A 26,480-nucleotide genomic window follows, 5' to 3' on the forward strand; every position below is an offset into this window, starting at 1 on the left:
CTGGCCTGAGCTGGCTTTGATTTCAGATCTCAGCCTCCTGAGTAGCTAAGATTACAGACATAAGCCACCAGTGCCCACCTTGTTTATTTCTTAAGCATATCATTGTCTGAAAATCCAGCTTCATTTCCCATTGTAGTTTCTTCTGTAAGATGATCTTACATACAGCTAGGAACTGATGGCTGACATCTATAATCCTAGCTGCTCAGGAAGCTGAGATGAGGATGTGTGGTTTAAAACCAGCCTGGATGGGAAAGAGTGGGATACTCTTATCTCCAGTTGACCACCAAAAAGCCAGAAGACGGGCTGTGACTCAAGTAGTCGAGTGCCAGCCTTGAACAAAAAAGGTAAGAGACAGCACTCAGGCCTTGAGTTCAAGCCCCAGGAATGGCAAAAAAAGTAATAATAAAATTATTATTTTATGTTGACTTGAAATGCCTTAGTACAACTAAAGATAACTTTAATTAATAAATAAATACTTAAAATAAATGAAAATATCAATGTTGTAAAAAAAAATTAGCAATGAGCTTTTTACTGTCAGTCATCTGAGATACCGACTCTCTAGAGTTTGGAGATCATTAGCTTTCAGTAACATATTTCATCCAATCTTACTTTCCACGCTGTTTACATCTTTGTTCTCCTGGACTTGTCTGTGTGTTCCAGCCAAGCCAACATGCTGACTTTGTCCATAATCGGTATTATTTAGGGTTCCCGTTATGGTATTTGCTTTGTGGTATTCTTTTCACTCTGTCCTGTTACTTATTGCTTATCCTCTACCTTACTTGCTGGCTTTGTAACCCTGCTACCCATAGTGACTTTTGTGTGCGTGCATGTGCATATGCGCACGCACGTCTATGCACATATGCACCAGTAGAGGAGCTTGAACTCGGGACCTTCTTTCTGTACCTGAGCCATTTTGTTCAGGGTTGGCTAGCACTCTGTTTCTTGAGCGATAGCTTCACTTGCATCTTTTTGATGGTGGTAAGAGTCTCACAGACTTTTCTGCTTAGGCTGACTTCAAATCATGATCCTCAAATCTCAGCTTCCTGAGTAGTTAGGATTGCAAACATGAGCCACCAGCGTCTTGCCTGGCTCACTTCTTGTTGGACAGGAAAGGAAAAGCACTGACTAATTATGACCTTTTAACAAACAAAAGCTATTTTTCTTGTGTTATGTTTAACTTCAGCAATGCCTTAGGTCCTAGTTCATGAATATTTTTGAAAAGTACCTAACGTTTTGATGTTACAGATATGTCTTGAAAACCTACTGTTTCATTCTAGACAGAAAATCCAAGAATGGAGAGACCATATACATTTAAGGATTTTGTTCTTCACCCAAGAAGGTGAGTAAATGCAATAAGGTTTGGTTTTTTTTTTTAAGTCTCTTTGCTAAACTTAACAATAGTTTCTTTGGAAAAGCAGAATTAAAACTATTATTAATAAGCTACTTCTAAATAAATTATATATTTTAAAGTTTTATTGTTATTTGTGATACTTGTACATTGCAAAAGTATTCTGAATGTACAGAAAAATGATTGTACCTCTTTGGGAAAGATTTGTTCTTCTGATATTTATCAAATAGGTGACTGAAATTCTTCATTGTCTTGATTTTTTTTGTTGTTGGTGGTCATGGGACTTGAACTCTGGCCTGGGTACTGTCCCAGAGCTCTTTAGCTCAAGTCTAGCCCTCTACCACTGAGCCACAGCACCACTTCCGATTATCTTAACTTTTGATATTATAGTCCAAGTAATGGTTCTATACAGCTTGACAGACAAATTTAATTTCAGAGAAATAATTTTAAATTATGTGTGTGTGCTTATGCACCAATTTTAGAGCTTGAACTTAGGCCTTGGGTATTGTCCTTGAGCTTTTTTTTTTTTTTTTTTTTGCTCAAGGCTATTGCTCTACCACTTGAGTTACAGCGCTTTTTCTGATTTTTTTTTTGATAGTTAATTGGAGATAAGAGGCTAATGCACTTTCCTTCCTGAGCTCATTTTAAACTGATTCTCAAATCTCAGCCTTTTCGGTAGCTAGGATTGCAGATGTGAGCCATGCTAATACTTTTCTTTACAAAAATAGTTTAGGGGGGCCGGGAGTTTGGCCTAGCATTCATGAAGATTCAGGTTCGATTCCTTGGTACCACATACTTAGAAAAAGCCGGAAGTGATGCTAAGGCTCAACTTGTAGAGCTCTAGCCTTGTGAAAAATCCAAGGACAGTCCTCAGGCCCTGAGCTTAAGCCCAAGACTGGCAAAAAAAAAAAAAATAGTTTAGGATTGGGAGCGTGGCCTGGTGGTAGAGTGCCTCCCTAGCATGCACGAAGCCCTGGGCTTGTATGAAACCCTTGGTATCACATATACATAGAAAAACCAGAAGTGATACTGTGACTCAAATATGTGTGTGTGTGTGTGTGTGTGTGTGTGTGTGTGTGTGTGTGTGTGTATTATTTTTTCCTAAGACTCAGATAATTAGAGAAAGTAGCATGAATAAACTCCTTCCTCCCCTCTTTCCAATACTGAAGCATGAATTTAGGGCCTTGTGCTTCTTTGGCTGCACTCTACCACTTGAGGCTATCCTCTAGCAGTAAAACTCCTTTTATTCTTCTATATCACATAGTCAAATAACATCTAGTCAAAAGTCTTTACCAAGTCCAACAGTAAATGACATCAGTGAAAATAATATTTGTCTTGTCTTCAATTCTAGAGAATGCATTTAGGAAAATGTACTGTGGGGAATTTACAGAAAATTATTTTCATTTAGAATGACTTCTGAAAGCCAGCTACCTGTGGCTCACGCCTGTCATCCTAGCTACTCAGGAGGTTGAGATCCAAGTATTACAATTCAAAATTAGCCCAGGCAAAAAAGTGCCTATTAGACTCTTATCTCCAATTAACTACTCAAAAACTGGAACTTATGCTGTGGCTCACAGTGGTAGAGTGCTAGCTTTGAGCAAAAGAGCTCAGGGGCAGTGTCCATGCCTTGAGTTAAATCCCTTAGACTGATAAGAAAGAAAGAAGAGGGGGCAGGTGTTTGGCCTAGTGGTAGAGTGCTTGCCTAGCATGCACGAAGACCCAGGTTCAGTTCCTCAGTACCATATATATAGAAGAAGCCAGAAGTGGTGCTGTGGCTCAAGTGGTAGAGCTCTAGCCTTGAGAAAGCTCAAGGACAGTGTTCATGCCCTGAGTTCAAGTCCCAGGACTGGCAAAAAACAAAGGAAGGAAGGAAAGAAGGAAGGAAGGAAGACAGGCTTTAAAAAAAAAGGACTTCTGAGCAGAATATTCATAGTTCATGTCCCTAAACCTAGCTTATTCAGTAGGTTGAGGTCTGAAGCTTTTTCCTCAATGCTAGTAAATGTTCAGTATACTCACTTATTGTAATGCTTTTGTTTTATTGTTCAAGTTTTGTGAGTAATTATTCTCTTTTCTACAGTCACAAATCAAGAGTGAAAGGTTATCTGAGATTAAAAATGACTTACTTGCCTAAAACCAGTGGCTCAGAAGACGATAATGCCGAACAGGCAGAGGAATTAGAGGTGAGGTGTTATAAATATTTGGTTAGACTACAACGAAAATGTTTTATTTGATATTTTGCTATACTTTGAAGAAAATTACCTAGTGAAGTTAATATGTGCAATAAATATTAATTACCTAAGCATTTATTGTAGCCAACATTCATTAATAATTCTTTTTTTTAATGTATTTTTTTTTTTTGCCAGTAATGGGGCTCAAACTCAGGGCCTGAGCTCTGTCCTTGGACATTTCTCAAGGCTAGTGCTCTACCAATTGAGCCACAGCACCACTTCCAGCCTTTTTCTATGTATGTGGTACCAAGGAATGGTTCTTCATGCATGCTAGGCAAGCACTCTACCACTAGGCCAAACTCCTGGCCTCATTAATAATTCTTTTCCTTTAAAAGATAGTTCTGGAGAATTAATGGTGTTAAAAACTAGCAAGTCAGTCAAGCACTGGTGGCTCATGCCTCTAATCCTAGCAACTCAGGAGGCTGAAATCTGAGGATCATGTTTTGAAGCCATCCCAGGCAAGAAAGTCCATGAGACTCTAATCTCAAACTAACCACCAGAAAACCAGAAATGGCTCAGAGTGGTAGAGTGCTAGTCTTGAGCTGAGGAGCTCAGGGACAGCACCAAGGCTCTCAAGTTTAAACCCCATGAATAAAAGGGGGGAAAAAAGTTAATTTGTTTCTATTCTGTTTTTCAGCCTGGCTGGGTTGTTTTGGACCAACCAGATGCTGTCTGCCATTTGCAGCAGCAGCAAGAGCCTTCTCCTCTTCCCCCAGGATGGGAAGAGCGTCAGGACGTCCTGGGAAGGACTTACTATGTAAACCATGCATCGAGAAGGACACAGTGGAAAAGACCAACTCCGCAGTATGTACTGCTGGCTTTCACACTGGTGGTAGAAGCTTTTTTTCTTTTTGGTGGTATTGGGTTACTACATAGTACCTCTTGTTTGCTAATTAAGCACTCCACCATTTGAGCCCCACTCCTATTGCTTTTTGGTGTTCATTTGTTTTTGCCTCAAATGACCTGAGTTCCTCCTTACTCATCCTCCCATGGAGCTGTATCACACACACGCCCACCTGGTTTGTTGGGATGGTGCTTCCGATTGTGGTGTTCTACCTCCCAAGAAGCTGGAATTACAGGTGTGAACTACCACACCCAGCCCTCTGCCTACATTTTGACTGTTCAGTTTTCTTTTGGAAGTCATGTGTGGAGTAAATGAGTTCATAGTGGTAGAAGGATCCATCAACTGTAAGAAGGCCAAGATTTTTGTGACCAAAGTATTTAAAATACTATCTCAGCTGGGTGCCAGTGGATCATGCCTGTAATCCTAATTATTCAGGAGTCTGAGATCTGAGCATCACAGTTCGAAGCTAGCCTAGGCAGGAGAGTCTGTGAGACTCTTATCTTCAATTAAAAAACAAAAACAAAAACCAGAAATAAATCTATGGCTCACTTGGTAGAGTGCTAGCTTTGAGCCGAAGAAGCTCAGGGACAGCACCCAGGCCCTGAGTCAAGCTAAAAAAGTGTGTGTGTGTCTGTCTGTCTGTGTGTCTTAGGGGAGAAACACAAAGCCTCAATGCCTATGTGCCTCCAATCATATAAAATAATATTTGTCAAAATGAACTCCAGGAAATGGAAATGAATATATACATATATATAAATAGTTTGTAGATATATATGCTTGCAGGAAGTACAGCTGTAGCTTGGGTGATGATCAGCTGGCCCTGAATGAAAAATCTAAATGAGAGCACAGGATCCCAGTATCAAGCTCTTGTACTAGCACATGCACACACACAAAAAGATGATTCATATACTAGATTTCTAATTTGATTATTACACATGTATATACATATCTGGGATATAGTCTTCCAGAAAGCAGTTATACAATTATTAAGTGTCAACTGAAAACTAATGCTAAAAGGAAGGCCAGGCATCAGTGGCTCATATCTATAATTCTAGCCACTCAGGAGGCTGAGATCAGATAATCCTTGTTCTAAACCAATCCCAGGATGGAAAGTACACAAGACCAATTAACTAGCAAAAAACTGTACAGGAGGCATGACTCAGGTGGTAGGGCTCATAAGCAAGAAAGCCAAGTTGAGGGTGTGAGGTCCAGTACTGACAAAAATGAATAGATTAGAATAGAATAGAAAATGGAATATCAGACACATTGCAAGCATCCCAAGGTGCCTGTCTGTCCACGGTACATGAAACAGCAGAACAACCAGTTGTGAATGAATGGCTGTTATGCATTTTTAAGTGATCCCTAGATCTTTGACTCATTTTAATTATCTGGAGGCATGCCTGATGATGGCTCTGATTCCTTCCAAAACAGGGATGACCTAGCAGATGCTGAGGATGGAGACATGGAGCTGCAAGCACAGCGTGCATTCACCACCCGGAGACAGATATCTGACGAAGCAGAAGGAGTGGATCCGAGGGACCCCTCTGAGGTACAGCAGCTCGTGGCTCTTGTGGATAGGGACTTGCTACCTTCCTCAGAACTGTGTAAGTTCTCCCGGCATTGGTAGTTCACACCTGTAATCCCAGCTACTCCAGAGGTGGTGTCTGAAGATTGTGGTTCAAAGCTACTGGTGGCTCACACCTGTCTAGCTACTCAGGAGGCTGAGATCTGAGGATCATGTTTCAAAGCCAGGAAAGTCCATGAGACTTTTTCTCCAGTGAACCACCAGAAAACCAGAAGTGGCGCTGTGGCTCAACATGGTAGAGCTCTAGCCTTGAGTAAAAATGCCAGGTGATCGTGCAAGGCCCTGCGTTCAAGCCCCAGTACCGGCATACATATGAAAACAATACACATAACTCAAGTTGCTTCTGTTCATTTTAGAACTGGGAAGTGATAAAAGAAGATGAAGCTATCATGTGTGGTGGTCAGTCTTTCCCATCACCGCCGACATCAAGTAACCTGGACGCTCATCCTCACCTTGCGGAAGAATTGAATGCCAGACTCACTGTGCGTGGCAATTTGGCCGCCAGCCAGCCCATGTCCAGCTCAGTAAGACACTCTTTAATTCTCTTATGGCTTCAAGATTTTATACAATGAATGCATTACATGGCTTTCTTATCATTAATGGTATGTATTAATAATGTGCCTTGCATTGTGCTCATTTTTCATATATCGTTGGCAGATAGATCAGTCTTAAGCACATTCATGTCCTCCAGTCAAAAATATTTGAACCAGGTGGTGCAGATGGCTCATGCTTGTAATCCTAACTACTTGGAGACTTAGATATGAGGATTATGGTTCCAAGCCATCCAGGCAGGAAAGTCCGTAAGACTTTTTTTTTTTTGGCCAGTCCTGGGCCTTGAACTCAGGCCCTGGGCATTGTCCTTGGGGTTCTCAAGGTTAGAGCCCTACCACTTAAGCCACAGCACCATTTCTGGCTTTTGCTATGTATGTGGTACCGAGGAATCATCCAAATCTTTGTGCATGCTAGGCAAGCATTCTACCACTAGGCTAAACTCCTGGTCCCTTCATGAGACTCTTTTTTGTCAGTTGTGGAACTTGAACTAAGGACCTGGGCACTGTCCCTGAACCTCTTTGTGCTCAAGGCCAACATGCTACCACTTGAGCCTCTGGCTTTTTGGTGGTTAATTGGAGATAAAAATCTAATGGACTTTCTTGCCTGGGCTGGCTTCAAACCATGATTCTCAAAAGTCATCCTCCTGAGTAGCTAGAATTACAAGCATGAGCCACCGTGCTTGCCTCCACAAGGCTCTTGGTTTTACTGAACTACTAAAGAAGCCAGAAGTGGAACTGTGGCTAAAGTGGTGGAGAGCTAACTTTGAGCAAAAAGCGTTGGGACAGTGTCCTAGCTCTGAGTTCAAGCTGTAAGAGCAGTGTGCACACAAACTGGAAGTGGAGCTGTGATTCAAGTGGTAGAGGAGTTCCAGCCCTGAGAAAAATTGAAGAAGTAATGCATAGCATCTAAATAGCATACTACTATGCAGCCATGGAAAATAGTGAGGTGGTAGCTGAGTTCACACTTATAATTCCAGCTATTCAAGAGGCTGAAATCTGAGGATTGTGGTTCAAAGCCAGCCTGGGCAAGAAAGTCTGTAAGACTCTCAACTCCACTAGACTACCAGAAAAGCTGGACATGGAGCTGTGGCTCAAGTGGCAGGGCACTAGTCTTGAGCAAAAGAAGCTCAAGGACAATACTCCAGCCTACACTTCAAGCCCCAGAACTACAATAACTAACTAACTAAAGTCAACTTCTGTTCTTTTGGAGACAAATTTTACTATTTTTTTTAACCCATGCTAACTTTGAACTTGTGATCCTCCTGCCTTCCAGTTCAAGTATTTCAATCATGTACATCATGTCAGCAGCTCAAAAACAAGTCTTAGTGGTCTGTTTTTTGGTCTGTTTACTTGTTGAGGTAGTAGGGGTTGAATTTAGGTCCTCATCCTTGCAGACCTGTGCTGCAGCATCCAGAGGGTGATAAAATTCCTTGTTTCAACAGGCCTCATTCTATTTTCATACATGCATATAAAGCACTTCCACCATGTTCAACCTTACTCACCCACCCTGTGCGACCCACACTCTCTGTATACCCAGCCCCACCAATTGAGCCTGTTTCTTACTCCTGTTTGTGTTTTTTTTTTTTTTTTATGGGTCATGGGGCTTGAACTTGGCCTGGGCACTGTCCCTGAGCTCTTCAGCTCAAGTTTACCACCCTATCCTTGAGTCAAGCCCCATTTCCCATTTTCTAGAGGTTAATTAGAGATGAGAGCCTCAGGTCCTTTTGTGCCGGGGCTGACTTTGAACCTTGATCCTCAGATCGCAGCCTCCTGAGTAGCTAGGAATACAGACGTGAGCCACCGCCCCCGGCTTCTTACTCCATTTACAATTAGAAAAAGTAGGCCAGGAGTGTGGCCGAGTGGTAGAGTTTTCACCTAACATGCACAAAGACCTGGGTTTGATTCCTCAGTACCACATACATAGAAAAAAGATGGCGTGCCGGGCGTGGTGGCTTACTCCTATAATCCTAGCTACTCAGGAGGCTGAGCTCTGAGGATTGTGCTTGGGCACTAAGGTCCACTAAAGTCTGTGAGACTTATCTCTAATTAACAATCAGAAAACTGGAAATGGTACTGTGGCTCTAGGAGTAGGGTGGTAGCCTCGAGCTGAAGAGCTCAGGGAAACACCTCGGCCTAGAGTTTAAGCTCCATGATCGACCAAAAAAAAAAAAGAAAAGAAAAGAAAAGAACAGAAAAAAAGGATGGAAGTGGTGCTGTGGCTCAAGTGGTAGAGCTCTAGCCTTGAGAAAAGCCCAAGGACAGTGCTCAGGCCCGAAGCAGTCATTCAGCTTGAAATTATACAAGTCATCGATAAGATAATTCGGGTGCCAGTCTCCTATAGAGACAGACTTTCAGACTTAACATCTCTCAGCTACTTGAAACGATCCTGCAGTGGGTATTTTGACTTAATTTATGTGCATGCATGGTAACCCTGATGTCATTTAGTAACAAAGCTAAAATATAGTGGCAACAGTATTTCAGATAGTGTGGCAACAGCAAGTACTTGAAGGCAAAAGGAAAGGAAAAGAATGGGATTTCCAGGAAATAATTGATTTGGGTGCAGTGTGCAGCTATCAGACCATGAAGCAGAAAGTAGCCAGAGAGATGAGGAAGGGGCGGTGCCTGGAGCTCAGGAACTATTGTGTTGTGTTCTGATTTCATTCAGTGCCTGTCTTCAGCCCTTGAAATATGTCAGCTAGAGAATGTCAGCTCAGAATCTGAGTCACACGAGGTTCTCTGGCTTCATCCTACAGCATGCACTTAAGGAAATGAGGCTTGAATTCATTCCGGAAACTTATAAGGACGTTGCTGCTGTTCATTATTGCGATGACAGGACAATGAAAACTTAAATTTTCTTTTTAAAAAAAATTTGTAAAAATTGTTATAAAATGGAAAGTTGAATGTGCTGGAGAGCTAGTTAAGAGAGATTGAATAGAACAAAGTGGGTGTGGCCGGGAGGGAAACCCATGTCTAGAATGTGGATAGCTGGGTTTTAGATGTTTGGGAGTAGGTGTGCAGGAGGTGAAGGGGCAACAGGGGAGAAAACAGGACTGCATAAAGCTGGAGTGGAGGTGGTACAGGTTGAACTGACAGGCTGGTCCCCATCCATCACCCCAACATCTACCTGTTTCCTTTCAGCCCTCATTAACACCTTCCCCCACCACCTCATCTGCCATTTAAAAACAGATCTAGGGATGGCAGTTTGGCCTAGTGGTAAAGTGCTTGCCTGGCATGTACGAAGACCCAGGTTCGATTTCTTGGTACCGCATACATAGAAAAAGCTAGAAATGGTGCGGTGGCTCAAGTGGTGAGCTCTAGCCTTGAGAAAGTCCAAGGACAGTGCTCAGGCCTTGAGCCTAGTCCCTAGGACTGGCAAAAATAAATAAATAAATAAAATAAAATAAAAACAGATCTAAAAGGGTTGGGAATTTGGCCTAGTAGTAGAGTGCTTGCCTAGCATGCATGAAGATTTGAGTTCAATTCCTTGGTACCACATACATAGAAAAAGCCAGAAGTGGTGCTGTGGCTCAAGTAGTAGAGCTCTAGCCATGAAAAAGCTCAAGGACAGTGCTCAGACTCTGAGTTCAAACCCAGGACTTGAAAACAACAGATCTAACAGTATTATTTCCTTCTTTTCTTGTTTTTTCTTTCTTTCTTTTTTTTTTTTTTTTAACAAGAATCATTCCAGCAGACGAGGCAGTTTCCAAGCCTATACTTTTGAGGAACAGCCTACACTTCCTGTGGTGAGTTTTGAATAATCCTCTCCCATTCATCCATAAAAATGTAACTTAGCATCTTTTAATTTCTTTTGTTGTTGGTGCTGGTCGTGGGGCTTGAACTCTGGACTAGGGCTCTGTTCCTGAGCTCTTCAGCTCAAGGCTAGCACTCTACCCCATGAGCCACAGTGCCATTTCCGGTTTTCTGGTAATTAATTGGAGATAAGAGTCTCATGGATTTTTAGTGCCCAGGCTGGCTTTGAACCAAGATCCTCAGATCTCAGCCTCCTGAATGGCTAAGGATTACAGACATGAACCACCTCGCCCAGTTTGTCTCCTCATTCCTGTCTGTTGTGATATATTTTTTCCCCACTTCATTGTGTTTTTTTGTTGTTGTTGTTTTGTTTTGTTTTGTTTTTTGCCAGTCCTGGGCTTGGGCTCAGGGCATGAGTACTGTCCTTGGGTTTTCTCAAGGCTAGAGCTCTACCACTTGAGCCATAGCACCATTTCTGGCTTTTTTTCTATGTATGTGGTACCAAGGAATCGAACTCGGGTCTTCATGCATGCTAGGCAAGCACTCTACCACTAGGCCAAACTCCTGGCCCTCATTCTGTATTCTTTACAAGGTGATCTAAAATAACATCCATAGTACTAAATTAAAACATACCGTTTGTCCACGTTCTAACTGTAATAGTTTTAGTTCCAAATAAAACAAAACGGTTCCCATTAAAGAGCATGTGGCCCTTTTTATTTTGTTTCTTCTCCAAGTTTAATTCTGGCATTCTGCATCTCAGCTTCTGCCTACTTCGTTCGGATTGCCCCCCGGGTGGGAACAAAAGCAAGACGAAAGAGGAAGGTCGTATTATGTCGATCACAATTCCAGAACCACCACCTGGGCAAAACCCACCACACAGGTACCTGCACTCTGCATGTTAACTTGTTTTGTTTTCTTTTCTTTATTTCTTAGGCTTGTTTTTGTTTTTGTTTTTCCAGTTGTAGATCTTGAACTTAAGACCTTGCTTGATTGCTTACTCATGCCAAGGCTCTACTCTTTGAGCCACACCTTCAGTGTGGCTTATTGTTGGTTACTTGGAGATCAGAGTCTCATGGACTGGCCTGGCTTTGAATCTTGATCCTCTAGATCTCAGCCTCCTGGGTGGTGCAGAGAACAGGTGTGAGGTACCACTCCTGGTTTAACTTGTTTCCCTGACTCCTTTCTGTATACGTTGTTCCACTACTTTCAGTATACTCCGCATACTTTCTGTCATGACACTGAGGTCATAAATGTTTACTATTCCCCAGGATTTCAGGTACACCTGAAAGTTACCATTTGTTATTATTTTTTCTTTTGCTAGTCCTGGGCTTGAGCTCAGGGCCTGAGCACTGTCCTTGGGCTTTCTCAAGGCTAGAGCTCTACCACTTGAGCCTCAGCACCACTTCCGGCTTTTTTCTATGTATGTGGTACCAAGTAATGGAACCCGGGTCTTCATGCATGCTAGGCAAGCACTTTAACCACTAGGCCAAACTCCTGGCCTCCTGGGTTTTTTTTTCTATGTATATGGTGCTGAGGAATCGAACCCGGGTCTTCATGCTTGCTAGGCAAGCACTCTGCTACTAGGCCAAACACCCAGCCCCACCATTTGTTACTTTAAAAGTTTTTCTTTATTCTTTTTCTTTTTCCTTTTGGCCTGGTGCTTGAATTCAAGGCCTGAGCACTGTCCTTGGGCTTTTTCAAGGCTAGCACTCTACCACTTAAGCCACAGCACCACTTCTGGCTTTTTCTATGTATGTGATACCAAGGAATTGAACCTGGGTCTTCCTGCATGCTCTCTACCAATAGGCCACACTTCTGGCCCTATTTTAAAAGTTTTGAATGAGACTGTGACCCAGGAAATCATGACATGATTTTGTAATTTGAAAGGTTTTCCTCCTCCTGCTGCTGCTCGTCCTCCTCGTCCTCCTCCTCCTGCTCCTCCTCCTCCTCCTCCTCCTGCTCCTCCTCCTCCTGCTCCTCCTCCTCCTCCTCCTCCTCCTCCTCGTCCTCCTCGTCCTCCTCATCCTGCTCCTCCTCCTCCTCCTCCTGCTCCTCCTCCTCCTCCTCCTCCTCCTCCTCCTCCTCCTCCTCCTCCTCCTCCTCTTCTTCTTCTTCTTCTTCTTCTTCTTCTTCTTCTTCTTCTTCTTCTTCTTCTTCTTCTTTCTCCTTCTCCTTATCCTTTTTCCTCTTCCTTTTCCTCTTCTTTTTGTGCTAAAAGATCATCTTAGGGATTAATGTATAGTAAGCTCAGATCACACCAACCATTTTTTCTGGACTGTCCTTGAACCATGATCCTCCCAATCTCTTCCTCCCTCATAGTTGGGATTCCAAGTGTGCAGTACTGTGCTCAGCTCAATGATCCATTCCTGTACTGCTGGATATTTCACTCTTTTTTTTCCCTACTGATACTTGAAGCCACTTACTCTGTTTGGAGGCAAAGCTGGCTTCCTTCCCTGGAAACTGTGTTTTCTTTATGCCTATATGTGTCAAGAAGCCATGTCTCATTGCAGCTGGATCTGCTCAGGCCCTGGGGCATGAAATCCTCCCTCAAACTGACCCTATCTTACTGTGGGGAATTAGATGAGAAAGCATACAATATTGTTAAAACAACAACAACAAAACAATGAAGTTTAAGTGGGGCTCTGGTAGCTCATGCCTCCTGTAATCCTAGCTACTCAAGCTAGAGGTTCGCAGTTCAGAGCTAGCCTGGACAGGAAAGTCTGTGAGACTCCTATGTCTTATGAGCCACCAGAAAACCAGAAGTGGAGGTGTGGCTCAAAGAGGTACAGTGCTAGCGTTGAATGAAAAAGCTCAGGGATAGTGCCCAGACTCCGAGTCCGAGTTCAAGTCCCATGACCAACAAAATAATAAATAAAAAAAACAAAAAATAAAAATGAAGTTTAACCAAATGCTCCATTGGAAAAAAAATTCAAGGAACAAAATCATAAAAATATTAGGGAAAAGCCAGGAACTGGTGGCTTACACTTGTCATATTAGCTACTCAGGAGGCTGAGATCTGAGGATCATGGCTCAAAGCCAACCTAGGCTGAAAAGTCCCTGTGAAACTCTTCTCTAGTTAACCACCAAAAATCTAGAAATGGAGCTGTAATTCAAAATGGTAGTGTTAGCCTTGAGTGAAAGAAAGAACTCAAAGACAGCTCCCAGGCCCTGAGCTCAAGCCCTGTTGGGGACCGACTGTGGGGTCAATGACCTTGGACCTGACCTTGGACCTGACCTTGGACCTACACAACTGTATACACAAGGAAGTAACTCTTTTTTTTGTATTATTTTTTATTGTATTTAATAAAAGGGTAACATGATATTTGCCAGATAGAAGGTGCATTAATTCACATACATTGATACCCTTCCACATGTCTTGGTCCCTTTACCCTCCCCCCCCCCCCCCCCCCGCCCCGGAAGTAACTCTTATCAGGATGACTTTAAGCAATGTCAATCAGTTCTTATCAGGATGACTTTAAGCAATGTTAATCCTTTCTCATTTATACTATATTTGACTTGTTTACTATTTTGTATGAATGTAGCCTCTGGCAGTTCCCTAGTTTTAAGAAGAGTATTTAAGGTCAGAACTTAAAATAAACAGGACAGTCTTAGGCGGCAATGTGGAGCTCACAGCCTTCTTGGACTGCTGACTTGGGCTGTAGTCCTCCCGAAGTCCATCTGTTTGTCTCTCTTTTAATTTCTCCTAGTCCTTGCCCCTATTTCAGGAATCCCAATCTTCGAACCCTGGTTTGCTGCCGGCTGGCCCCGGCAACTGGCGCCCAAACAGAGACCTGAAAATCTGGGACGAAGGTGAAGGACCCCCCCCTGTGGTGAGTAACACGTCGTAGGACTATTAAGAGAGGATCCTAAGAGAGTGTATAGTCAGGAGTAAAAATTATGGGTCAAACTCATAGCCATAGGTTATATGTACCGATCTTAACAGGCCTACTTGAAGCCCACGGAACGTGGGTGGAAAAAGGGGTGCTTCAGAGCTTCCTACAGTTTGTCGAGGAGGCATGCCCGAGGTCTATAGAGGAGGAATTCCTAAAAACCTGGCCACGGATAGGAAAAGGAATTCAAGATTATTATAATGTATATGGCCCCGAAAAGACCTCAGTAGAGGCTATTACTGTGTGGAATTTACTAAGTGAATGCATAGATCCTCAACATGAGAATGCTGAACTTAATCTTGAATTAAGGGAAATTTATGAAATAAAGGACCCTTCTGAAAAACCTGAGGCTGAGCCATATGCTGCAGCCCAAGAGAATCTAAGTGAGATCTTGAAAAGGGAACAACAACCAGTTGATATTGAGTATCAGAATTCAGATTTGAATATCAAGGAGGAAAGTTATGATGAGCCGATGGAGGACCGGATAGCTACGATAGAAAAGAGGTTAGAAGAAATCCTACATCTACTATCTAAAATGGGGATAGAGCAGAGAGCCCCCCCAGAAGTAGGAAAGAAATATGACCCTCAGGCCACTATGGTGTCTGATTCTAAACCTTACCCCTCACACCCACCGCCTCCGGCTGCAGCCTTACAGCCCCAATCCCTTTTTCAACCTTTAGGCAAGCCTAAAGGCCCTAGCAACAAGTCCCTTTTAACAGGCACTACAACCAGGCACAGTGCATCGCAATTAAACCTGGCTCAGGCTGCTAGAGAGAGGGAAGATATTTCAGGGATTCGATGCTTCCCTAGTTTAGTTGATCATGATGAACAAGTATACCATCAACCTGTTCCTGTTAAACTATTACAGGATTTAAAGAATGCCTGCTCCCAATATGGGCCAACTGCCCCTTTTACTCAAGTAATATTGGAGGCCACGTGTGCTGGTATTGTATGCCCAAATGACTGGAAGCGGCTTGCCAGAGCATGCCTTAGTGCGGGAGAGTACTTATTATGGGAGACAGAGTTCACTGCACAGTGTCGAGCTAAAATTGAAACAAATAGGTCTAAGAACCTGCCTTACACTTTTGATCAGTTGTTAGGAGAGGGAACCTATAAAAACACCGAAGATCAATTGGGTTATGCAAAGGAAGCCTATTCACAAATAAATGCTGTGGCGAAAGAGGCTTGGAAAAGGTTACGTAATTCCAATCGTACAAAAAATTTAGTAGAAGTTAAACAGGGACCGAATGAACCTTATTTAGAATTTTTGTCTCGATTAATGGAGACTGCAGACCGCCTAGTACAAGATGAGAACGCAAGGAAGATTATAGTTAGACAGCCTATGAAAATGCCAACGCCGCCTGTCAGGCAGCTATCAGACCCCATAGGAATAAAGGAGGAATCACGGACTTTATTTCACTGTGTGCTGATATTGGACCCTCCCATGTACAAGGCCTTACTTTAGCCGCCGCTCCTCAAGGAAAGACTATTACTGAATTTCTAAAATATAGAGGTCAGCGGCATTCTCGGGATGCTAGTCCCCCGGGGAGTTGCTTCTCTTGTGGACAAATAGGATATTGGATGATGCAATGCCCACGCCAGGCCAGGTTAAAGAGAGAAAAATCACCTGGCACATGTCCACGCTGTGGTAAAGGGAAGCACTGGGCTAAAGATTGCAAGTCAGCAACAAATCGCAATGGCCGCCCGTTTTCGGGAAACTGGAGAAGGGGCCAGCCTCTGGCCCCGCAAAACCATGGGGCAGTCCCTCCCTCTTCTCAGCCACAAGTACATCTTCTAACAACCCCCCAAAATCAGTCTCCAGCCTCTTCCGTGCCACCCCAGGCAGTGCAGGATTGGACCTCTGTTCCTCCACCTGCTCAGTATTGACCCCAGAGATGGGGACACAAGCTCTCTCCACGGAGGTCTTCTGTGCCCTTACCCCAGGAGTGGCTGGATTGCTGTTAGGGCGAAGTAGCTCAGCCCTTAAAGGGATACAGATTATACCTGGCAAAATTGACCAGGATTTTACTGGAGAAATCAAAGTTATGGCCTCTGCCCCGAAACACGTGGTATCGATCCCAGCCGGTCAAAAATTAGCACAACTAATACTTATGCCTTTACCTCACGGGGAGACTGCTAATTCTTCTGCCCCATGCGGAGAGAGAGGATTTGGATCCTCTGATATCTATTGGGTACAAAGCATAAAACAAGAGAGGCCTGAGATGACTATATTTATACAAGAAAAACCCTTTAAAGGAATATTAGACACAGGAGCAGATGTGTCTGTAATATCTAAAAAGCATTGGCCAGCCCAATGGCCCCTGACAACCTCTATGACTTCCCTACAGGGGATTGGGCAAGCAACTGACCCACAGCAGAGCAATGCGATCCTTGTTTGGAGAGATAAGGAAGGGCACTCTGGTCATTTTCAGCCATTTGTCCTGGATCATCTGCCAATTAATTTATAGGGTCGTGATATCATGGAAAAAATGGGAGTGTATATGTTTAGTCCTAGTGCTGCGGTCACTAAGCAGTTACTTGATCAAGGCCTCCTCCCCTTTAGGGGACTAGGCCAAGCAGCACAGAGGGAGCCAGAGCCACTCCAACCCCAGTTTCACCCCCCCCCCCCCAGACAAGGATTAGGGTATTCTTTAACGGGGGCTGTTGTTTGTCCTGCCCCTCATGCTGATCCCATAAATTGGCTCTCTGAAGAACCGGTATGGGTCGAACAGTGGCCTCTCTCTCTAGAAAAGATCATTGCAGTACAGCAGCTGGTACAGGAACAGCTGGACTTGGGACATGTGGCCCCTTCTAACTCTCCATGGAATTCTCCAATTTTTGTTATAAAGAAAAAGTCAGGTAAATGGAGGCTGTTACAGGATCTGAGAAAGGTAAATGCAACTATGGAACTGATGGGAGCCTTACAGCCCGGCTTGCCTTCACCCATGGCAATCCCAAAGGATACTTATAAGATTATTATAGATTTGAAGGATTGTTTCTATACTATACCCCTGGCGCCTCAAGACTGTAAGCGCTTTGCCTTCAGTGTCCCCTCTGTTAATTTTAAAGAACCCATGAAGCGATATCATTGGCTTGTGCTCCCACAGGGCATGGCAAATAGCCCAACTTTATGTCAAAGTTTTTTTTTTTTTTTTTTTTTCCAGTCCTGGGCTTGAGCTCAGGGCCTGAGCACTGTCCTTGGACTTTCTCAAGGCTAGAGCTCTACCACTTGAGCCTCAGCACCACTTCCGGCTTTTTTCTATGTACGTGGTACCAAGGAATCGAACCCGGGTCTTCATGCATGCTAGGCAAGCACTTTAACCACTAGGCCAAACTCCCGGCCCTATGTCAAAGTTTTGTATCTAGAGCCATTTCTTACACCCGTGAAAAATTTTCTTCTGTGTTTATATTGTTCATTATATGGACGACATCTTGTTGGCTTGTTCTGACCCTATCATCGTACGACAAGCCTTTGGACAACTAAAGCAAGATCTGAGCCTCTTTGGCCTTATAATAGCAGCTGAAAAGGTTCAGGAACATCCCCCTTTTACGTATTTAGGCCATATATTAGGCCCACACTATTTTAAAAGCCAAAAAATACAAATAAAAACTTCACACTTAAGAGCTCTTCATGATTTTCAGCAATTTTTAGGAGATATAAATTGGCTTCGGCCTTATTTAAAGCTGTCCACAGGAGAGTTAAAACCCCTCTTTGATCTCTTAAAAGGAGATACCAACCCTACATCCTTGCGCAATTTAAATCCCGACGCCAGGAGGGCCATCCAAATCGTAGAAAAGGCAATTTCCCAGCAACAAGTGACCTATTGTGACTACTCTAAACCATGGGGAGTTTACATTTTAGCTACTTCTCACTCCCCAACTGCTGTGTTGTGGCAGGATGGCCCACTTTTATGGCTTTATCTACCATCAACACCTGGCAAAGTGCTGACCCTCTATTACGAATTGGTAGCTAATCTGATACATATGTGCCGAGTGGATTCCCGTAAATATTTAGGTCAGGAACCTCATTTTATCTGTGTCCCATATAATTTACAACAACAAGATTGGCTATTCGCCCATTGCGATTCTTGGGCCATTGCTTGGGCCAATTATACGGGAAAAATTTTGCATCACTACTCGTCTAACAAACTTCTCCAATTTGCTGCGTGTCATACATTCCTATTTCCTTCCATAGTACAGGCCTCGCCTTTATCTTCTGCCACTTTAGTATTTACAGATGGATCCTCTAATGGAACAGCTGCTTTGACCATTAATGGGAAAACTCAACCTTGGGTTACGGGTTTTTCCTCCGCCCAAGAGGTAGAATTAGAGGCTGTTTTACAAGCACTCGTCCTGTTACAAGACGAGCCCTTTAACTTACACTCAGTCAATATGTAATTTGTGTTCTTCAAGTCATAGAAACTGTTCCCTTTATTGGAACTACTAACTCCAATATCCAGACCCAATTTTGCCAAGTACAAACTTTGCTTTGTTCTCGCAACCACCCCTGTTTTTTTGGCTTCGTTCAAGCTCACAAAAAAAAAAAAAATGAACTTGATGTTTGTATGACAGCTCTTAAGTCCCATTAAGAAGGTCGAATCAGTAGATTGGAGAGAGAACTCCAAGAGCATCAAGGGAGGCACTTAGAGCAGAGAAAAGAGCCTCAAGAACCTACTAGTAAGGTCCCAGAACAGCAGAGACAGAGCACGTTGAAAACTACTGCAGCTTCTGAAGAACGAGGAATTGCCAGCACTTCAGATCCACCAACAGCCAATATCAAGCCAACTCCTGTTGTTTCTACTCCAAGTAAAATGACAACTGAAGCTATGGCTGGGAACAAATCAACACCTATGGCCAGTAGCCGTCCAATGGTCACATCTGCAACAGTCACCAATCGAACAACTCCGCAGATCTAAGCCCCAGATGGATGAATTCCCCCCCCCCCTCCCGAGAGGAATCGCAGTCAAGGACAGGATAAGAGGGGATGCTCTCTGACCAACCTAAGACAGGGCCTTCAGCTTGATCTGAAGAAGTTCCCCATGACGGGTAAGGCAGAGTCAGCGATCCATCCAACCTAAGACAAGCAAGTCCGCATCTTTTAAAAGAAAGACGGGGGAGATGTTGGGGACCGACTGTGGGGTCAATGACCTTAGACCTGACCTTGGACCTACACAACTGTATACACAAGGAAGTAACTCTTATCAGGATAACTTTAAGCAATGTCAATCAGTTCTTATCAGGATGACTTTAAGCAATGTCAATTAGTTCTTATCAGGATGACTTTAAGCAATGTTAATCCTTTCTCATTTATCCTATATGTGACTTGTTTACTATTTTGTATGAATGTAGCCTCTGGCAGTTCCCTAGTTTTAAGAAGAGTAGTTAAGGTCGGAACTTAAAATAAACAGGACAGTCTTAGGCGGCAGTCTGGAGCTCACAGCCTTCTTGGACTGCTGACTTGGGCTGTAGTCCTTCCAAACTCCATCTGTTTGTCTTTCTTTTAATTTCTCCTAGTCCTTGCCCCTAGTTCAGGAATCCCAATCTTCGAACCCTGGTTTGCTGCCAGCTGGCCCCGGCAAAGCCCTACAACCACCACCACAAAAACAAAAGTTAGGGAAAAATTAAAATTATGTCATAACCATATTTGAAAATGAGCCTCAAATGTTTAGGGCCTGTTTGCACATGTGTATTCTGTGCATGCTGGTTAAGCTATCTTTGTAACTAGAGCTATTTGCAAGTTCTCTGTAAATTACACAGTATGGCTGGTCACTTGCCTGCAAAATACTACCTGCTCAGGAGCCTGAGATCTAAGGATCACAGTTCAAAGCCAACCTGGGCCAGAAAAGTCCATGAGGCTCTTATCTCTACTTAACTTCCAAAAGTGGAAGTTAGCTTTCAGAAGTGGAGCTGTGATAGAATGCTAGCCTTGAACAATAAAGCTCGGGGACAGGGACGGTGCCTAGGCCTCGTTTAAGCCTTGGGACCAAAACAACAACAAAAAAATTTTTTAACAATGTGACTTAATCAATATACTAGGTCACCATGGAGACAAGTCAGCTGCCATCAAGCCAGAGCTGCGCAGGACCTCAGCCACTACTTCCCACCAGTGACCCAGCATTGCAGGTGACACAGCCATCGGAAATTGAACAAGGATTCCTTCCTAAAGGCTGGGAAGTCCGCCATGCACCAAATGGAAGGCCCTTCTTTATTGACCACAACACCAAAACCACCACCTGGGTAACTAATTCCTTGCCTGAAATGTTTTCTCAGAAGATGCTTACAAATTGCCCCTTCTGATCGTTAATGCTATTTCTTTTTAGTACTGGGACCCTGGGCCTTGCAAATACTCTGGCTACTACTTGAGCCATGCTGAATTTGAACTCATGGCCTTGTACTTATTAGGTAGATGCTCTACCACTTGAGCCATGCCTCTACTTTCTAATCCTTCAAGGATACTGGAAAATATGTTGAATTTCTCAATGTTACTGTTACTCAAGATACTATTATGAAAAAAAAACTACCAGGGCTTATTTTTTGTTAATAAAGAGTAGTTAGACTTCAAAAAAAAAAAAGGTACTATTATGCCTCTTTCTACTGTTACCTTGGCGATATTCATATTTATTTCCTATTTCTCATTTTTCTAGTCTCAGCATGACAGATTTTAGGAGAAATCATTATGTCATGTATTAAGGAAATGAAGTATGCATGAACTCTAAAAAATAAAATTTTGTATGATTTTACTGGGACTTGAACTCAGAGCCTTAGGTGTTGTCCTTTAGCTTTTTTGCTCAGAGCTGATGCTCTATCCTTTGAGGCATAGCTCCACTTTTGGCTTTTTTTTGCCAGTCCTGGGGCTTGAACTCAGGGCCTGGGCACTGTTCTTGGACACTTTTTGCTCACTTTTAGCACTCTGCCATTTGAGCCTCCGCACCACTTCCAGCTTTTTCTGTGCATGTGGTCCAGGGATTCGGACATAGGGCTTCGTGCATGCTAGGCAAGCACGCTGCCATTAGGCCATGCTCCCGCCCCTACTTTGGGTTTTTTTTTGATGGTTAATTAGAGATAAGAGTTTTATGGACTCTCCTGGCAGAGCTGGCTTTGAACCATGATCCTCAGATCTCATCCTGCCGAGTAGCAAGGATTACAGGCGTAAGCTACCATATATAGACAGGAGAATAGTTTAAATACATATTGATATTAGAAAATCTTGTAGTGTATTGATTTCCGTTCTTTTAAAATGTCTGTTATCTTATTTTTAATCTGTCTTTTTTGTTTTTTTATTCAACAAAAAAAAAAGGAAGATCCAAGATTGAAAATTCCAGCTCATCTGAGAGGAAAGACTTTACTGGATCCGTCTAATGATCTAGGACCTTTACCTGTAAGTGCACATAACAGCTTGCAATCTGCCTTGAATATCTCACATATCTCCTACTCTGGGATTTAGTAGTTCTTTAACAACTGTAATCCATATTGTTAAAATATCAATGACATCTACCAAGAAAGCAAATGAAATTAATCTTACTCAATTCAGCCAATTAAAGGAGCCCTAACTAATGCAATTGTTTTCTTTTAGACATTTAAAACCCTGCCCTAAAAATAATTGAAATATATTTGTAATTATAGCCAGGATGGGAAGAAAGAACACATACAGATGGAAGGATCTTCTACATAAATCACAGTATGTTTTTTATGACTTTTTTTGTTTTTTTGGTCAGTTGTGGGGCTTGAATTCAGGGCCTGGGTGCTATCCCTGAAATTTTTTGCTAACATTCTACCCAATATAAGCACACCCTACTGGTTTTCTGGTAATTAATTACAGGTGAGAGTCCCATGGACTTTTTCCTTGCCTGGGCTGGCTTTGAACTGTGATCCTCAGATCTCAGTCTTCTGTGTAGCTAGGATTATATGCATGAGCCACCATTGCCCAGCTTTTAGGACACTATTTCTGGTGTAATAAAACTTTGTCCTTGAGAAAAAATGATTTGTCTGTTTTTCTTCCTTTCAGATATAAAAAGAACCCAGTGGGAAGACCCTCGCTTAGAGCATGTCTCAGTTACCGGACCAGTAAGTTTGTCTGCGTCAGTGCCCCACGCAGGGACACTGTCGTCCCTATTTAGACATGAACACTCAAGGGCAGTGAGTAGAAGGCACACTGGGCCATCTCTCCTCTCTCCACGTCCTCCTTCAAGCACCCCTTACTTGATAAGACAACAGAAAGTCATCCTCCATCATCCTCACCATCCCCCACAGCCATGGGCAATGAGTGAACCACGCTGCCCAAATTTTGGGCTAGTGGCCTGGTGAGCTCAGGCTGGTCCCTGCTATCCCTGTGTACCCCTGTGTGGGGACGGGAGGGGGGAATGTTGAGAGTCCTGAATATAGAGGAAAAGAGCTAAGGGTGCATCCAGAGGAGAAAGCAGCACCATCCTATCAACTTAGTCACTGGTGAACATTCTAGAAGCAGCCCCTTGGAAAGGCCTACTGCATAAAGCACCACCATACTGAAGTATAATGATTTTCACATTAGGATTGGTTATATCACTTCTGAGCCAGGTTAATGATAGGGAAACCTTTTTCCCTCTCTTCTGTAACTAATTGGTCCCATTTAAAAAAAAAAAAAAGAAATACAGATTTTGTTTTCACTTCAGAAAATAAAATTAAATAAGCTGGGCACCAGTGGCTTATACCTATAATCCTAGCTATTTATAAAGCTAAAATCTGAGGGTCACAGTTCAAAACCAGCCCAGGCAGAAAAGCCCATGAGACTTTTATCTCCAGTTAACCACTAGAAAGCTAGAAGTGGAGCTGTGGCTCAAGTGGAAGACGACAAGCTTTGAGTGAAAAACCTCAGGGACAGTGCTAGAGGACTAGTACAAAAAAATAAAAATAAAATTGAACACATGAAATTTTTTTATTTTGTATTTCTGCTGTGTTTCTCAGTGGGTAGTCTTTGAAATGATGATTTAAAAAAAAAGCAACTCCTAGGAGTTGAAGGGAAAAAGTAAATTTTTCAAATTGTTTCTTTAATGGAGGAATCACTTTGAAAGACTTTTATAGTAATGGAAATTTTATTTCTAATGTTTCTTTACTTGGAAGAAATGTCCTGTGTTTGGCACGTTACATTTCAAAACTATTATATGGTGAAAGTTACAGCCAGAGGAATTTCTGAATACAATTTGGTCTTAAATGTAGAAATTATTATTATTATTTTTTTTTTGCCAGCCCTGGGCTTGGGCTCAGGGCCTGAGCACTGTCCTTGGACTTTCTTAAGGCTAGCACTCTACCACTTGAGCCTCAGCACCACTTCCGGCTTTTTGCTATGCATGTGGTACTGAGGAATCAAACCCGGGTCTTCGTGCATGCTAGGCAAGCACTCTACCACTAGGCCAAACTCCCAGTCCAGAAATTATTATTATTATTTTTTTTTTTTTGCCAGTCCTGGGCTTGAGTTCAGGACCTGAGCATTGTCCTTGGACTTTCCTCAAGGCTAGTGTTCTACCCTGAGCCACTGCACCACTTCTGGCTTTTTCTATGTGGTACCGAGGAATCAAACTTGGGTCTTCGTGCATGCTAGGCAGGCACTCTACCACTAGGCCAAACTCCCGGCCCCAGAAATTATTTTTTTAATTGAAGTTTTATGTTTGCTTTATTTCAAAGGAAACTTTTAATTTCCAAATAATTCTCTTTTTAGTGCTTTTTTTTCTTACTTCTCTTTTTCTTTTTTTGCTAGTTCTGGGGCTTGAACTTAAGGCCTGAGCACTGTCCTTGGGCTAGCATTCTGTCACTTGAGCCGCAGCATTACTTCCAGCTTTTTCTATGCATGTGGTACAGAGGAATTGAACCCAGGTCTGCATGCATGCTAGGCAAGTGTTCTACTGCTAGGCCACACTTCTGGCCCCTCTTTTAAGTGCTTTTCACTTACATTCAGAAAATGCCTACAGGGAAACTTTTAAAATGGTTCCAGAATCAGAATAATCAAAACCTTTATTTTCCCCTAATTTTCCTCAACAGGCAGTGCCTTACTCCAGAGATTACAAAAGAAAGTATGAGTTCTTCCGAAGAAAGTTGAAGAAGCAGGTTAGTGATATTTATCATACAAATTGAGAATGATCATTATATCCACCACAAGACATAAGAAACAAATTTTCTGCTACTCAAGTATGCTCAGATCTGAGGATCATAGTTTAAATCCAGCCTAGGCTTAAGTGGTAGAGTCCCAACCTTGGGGGAAAATAACTAAGTGAGAGTGGGAGGCTCTGAGTTCAAGTCCTAATATTGGACACACACAACCCATAGACTAAAACCATGAATGAAAATGCTAATGGATGGCTCTTTATACTTGTCTCCTTATGTATATTCAGTGTGTTTGGTACACCATCCCCAGAATCACAACTTCAGTCTACTTGAGATGAAGTCCATCACCTTCAAATCTCTTTGATTTCTGTTGGTATTCACCAACATTTTCAATGGCTTCTTTGTTCATTTCTTGGCCTTTCCTCTTTGTAGTTTAGGGACTCTACCACTAGGTGGCTACATTGGGTTACACTTCCTTAGTTTCTGAACCCTAGGATTGCTTTGCCCAAGGATTCAAGATGGCAAGTCTGATACCGTAGGTTTTTTGTTGTTGCTGTTCATACAAAATTTTAACAAAATTAAACATTATTTTTTAAATTCACATTGTTGATGCCCTAATAAAATCCTTATATGCTTTTGTTAAAGAGTGAGTGTGTCAGGCCAGGAGTTTGGCCTAGTGGTAGAGAGTTTGCCTAGCACACACAAAGACCTAGGTTTGATTTCTTGGTAGCACATACATAGAAAAGCCAGAAGTAGTACTGTGGCTCAAGTGGCAGAACACTAGCCTTGAGGAAAAAGCCCAAGTATAGTTGGGCATGGTAGTTCACGCCTATAATCCCAGCTACTCAGGTGGTTGAGATCTGAGAGGATCGTGGTTCAAAGCCAGCCTGGGCACTAAAGTCCGTGAAATACTTATCTCTAGCTAACCACCAGAAAACTGGAAGTGACACTGTTGCTCAAGGGGTAGGGCAGTAGCCTTGAACTGAAGAGCTCAGGGACAACGCCCAGGCCCAGAGTTCAAGTTCCATGAAGAAGGGCGGGGGGTGGGGGGGACAGCCCTAGGACAGTGCTCAGGCCCTGAGTTCAAGCCCCAGAACTGGCCAAAAAAAAAAAAAAAAGAGTGAGTGTGTTAGCTGGGTGCTGATGGTTCATGCCTGGAATCCTAACTACTCGAGGGGCTGAGATCTGAGGATGGAAGTTCAAAGCTAGCCTGGGTAGACAAATCTAAGACACTCATAGCTCCAATGAACCGCCACTTTTTCACTGGACATCAGTGAAAGTGAACTATACAACACATGGGTGGAGACAGGAGGGAGGAACTAGAAACAAAGTGAGGGACTGCACAGAAGGAAATATACTCATGACTTGTGTAATTGTAATCTCTCAGTATATCACCTCTAAATAATAATAAAGTAAATTCATGTTTTTAAGAAGTCGCAGCTAGGCCCTGAGTTCAAGCCCCAGCACTACTACAAACACACAAAAAGGACAGAGAACATGAGACTAGGGTAGAGGAGGATGGTTGGTGCATGTCAGGACTTCCCTGCTAGAGAAACTTGTCATTTATGTGATGGAAAGCCTGGGTCCCTCTTCTCTGGCTCTGCAGAGTGACATTCCAAACAAATTTGAAATGAAGCTGCACCGAATGACTGTTCTAGAGGAGTCCTACCGGAGAGTGATGAGTGTCAAGAGAACGGAGCTCCTCAAGGCTCGGCTCTGGATCGAGTTTGATGGTGAAAAGGGCCTAGACTACGGAGGAGTCGCCCGAGAATGGTTCTTCCTCATCTCAAAGGAAATGTTTAACCCATACTATGGGTTATTTGAATATTCTGCTACGTAAGTACCTTTTCTTATTTTCTGAGAGAGAGTCTTGCTAAATAGCCCCGGCTAGCCTTGAACTCACAATCTGTCCCTTCAGTGCTGGGATTATACATGCATACTACCATATTCAAGTTCGGTTTTTGTTGTTGTTCGTTAGTTTTGAGATAGGGTCTTTAGAATAAGCGAGTCTCTTACTTCACAATTAATCATGGAAAAAGCTGGGAGTGGAGCTGTGAACAAGAGAGCTCGAGAATAGCACCCAGGCCTAGAGTTCAAGTCCCATGACCAACCAAAAAATATATATATATACACATATATATGTTTATATATACATTTATGTGATATATATATATATATATACACATATATATCAAAGTTGTACTTCAACG

The 26,480-nt window shown here is 42.7% G+C and overlaps 1 protein-coding gene across 6 annotated transcripts in view; it reads left to right on the forward strand.

Moving 5' to 3' along the window:
* The window catches only part of Nedd4 (NEDD4 E3 ubiquitin protein ligase), a 66,755-nt gene that overhangs the window by 31,930 nt on the left and 8,345 nt on the right, over nt 1-26,480 (forward strand). For 3 of the 6 annotated variants that reach the window (XM_090358357.1, XM_090358351.1, XM_090358352.1), the window contains 13 exons: nt 1,278-1,339; nt 3,426-3,528; nt 4,214-4,380; nt 5,852-5,969; nt 6,362-6,529; nt 10,234-10,299; nt 11,067-11,186; nt 20,233-20,433; nt 21,494-21,574; nt 21,820-21,874; nt 22,202-22,260; nt 24,208-24,273; nt 25,877-26,106. In XM_090358357.1, the coding sequence (XP_090214483.1) occupies nt 1,278-1,339; nt 3,426-3,528; nt 4,214-4,380; nt 5,852-5,969; nt 6,362-6,529; nt 10,234-10,299; nt 11,067-11,186; nt 20,233-20,433; nt 21,494-21,574; nt 21,820-21,874; nt 22,202-22,260; nt 24,208-24,273; nt 25,877-26,106 (1,496 nt within the window). The remainder of the gene's footprint in view (nt 1-1,277; nt 1,340-3,425; nt 3,529-4,213; nt 4,381-5,851; nt 5,970-6,361; nt 6,530-10,233; nt 10,300-11,066; nt 11,187-20,232; nt 20,434-21,493; nt 21,575-21,819; nt 21,875-22,201; nt 22,261-24,207; nt 24,274-25,876; nt 26,107-26,480) is intronic. The other 3 variants (XM_090358353.1, XM_090358355.1, XM_090358354.1) reach the window with 3 other exon arrangements.

The sequence above is a fragment of the Megascapheus bottae genome, chromosome 25 (genome assembly GCF_031878675.1).
Source record: "Megascapheus bottae isolate mThoBot1 chromosome 25, mThoBot2.hap1, whole genome shotgun sequence".
Lineage (NCBI taxonomy): Eukaryota > Metazoa > Chordata > Mammalia > Rodentia > Geomyidae > Megascapheus > Megascapheus bottae.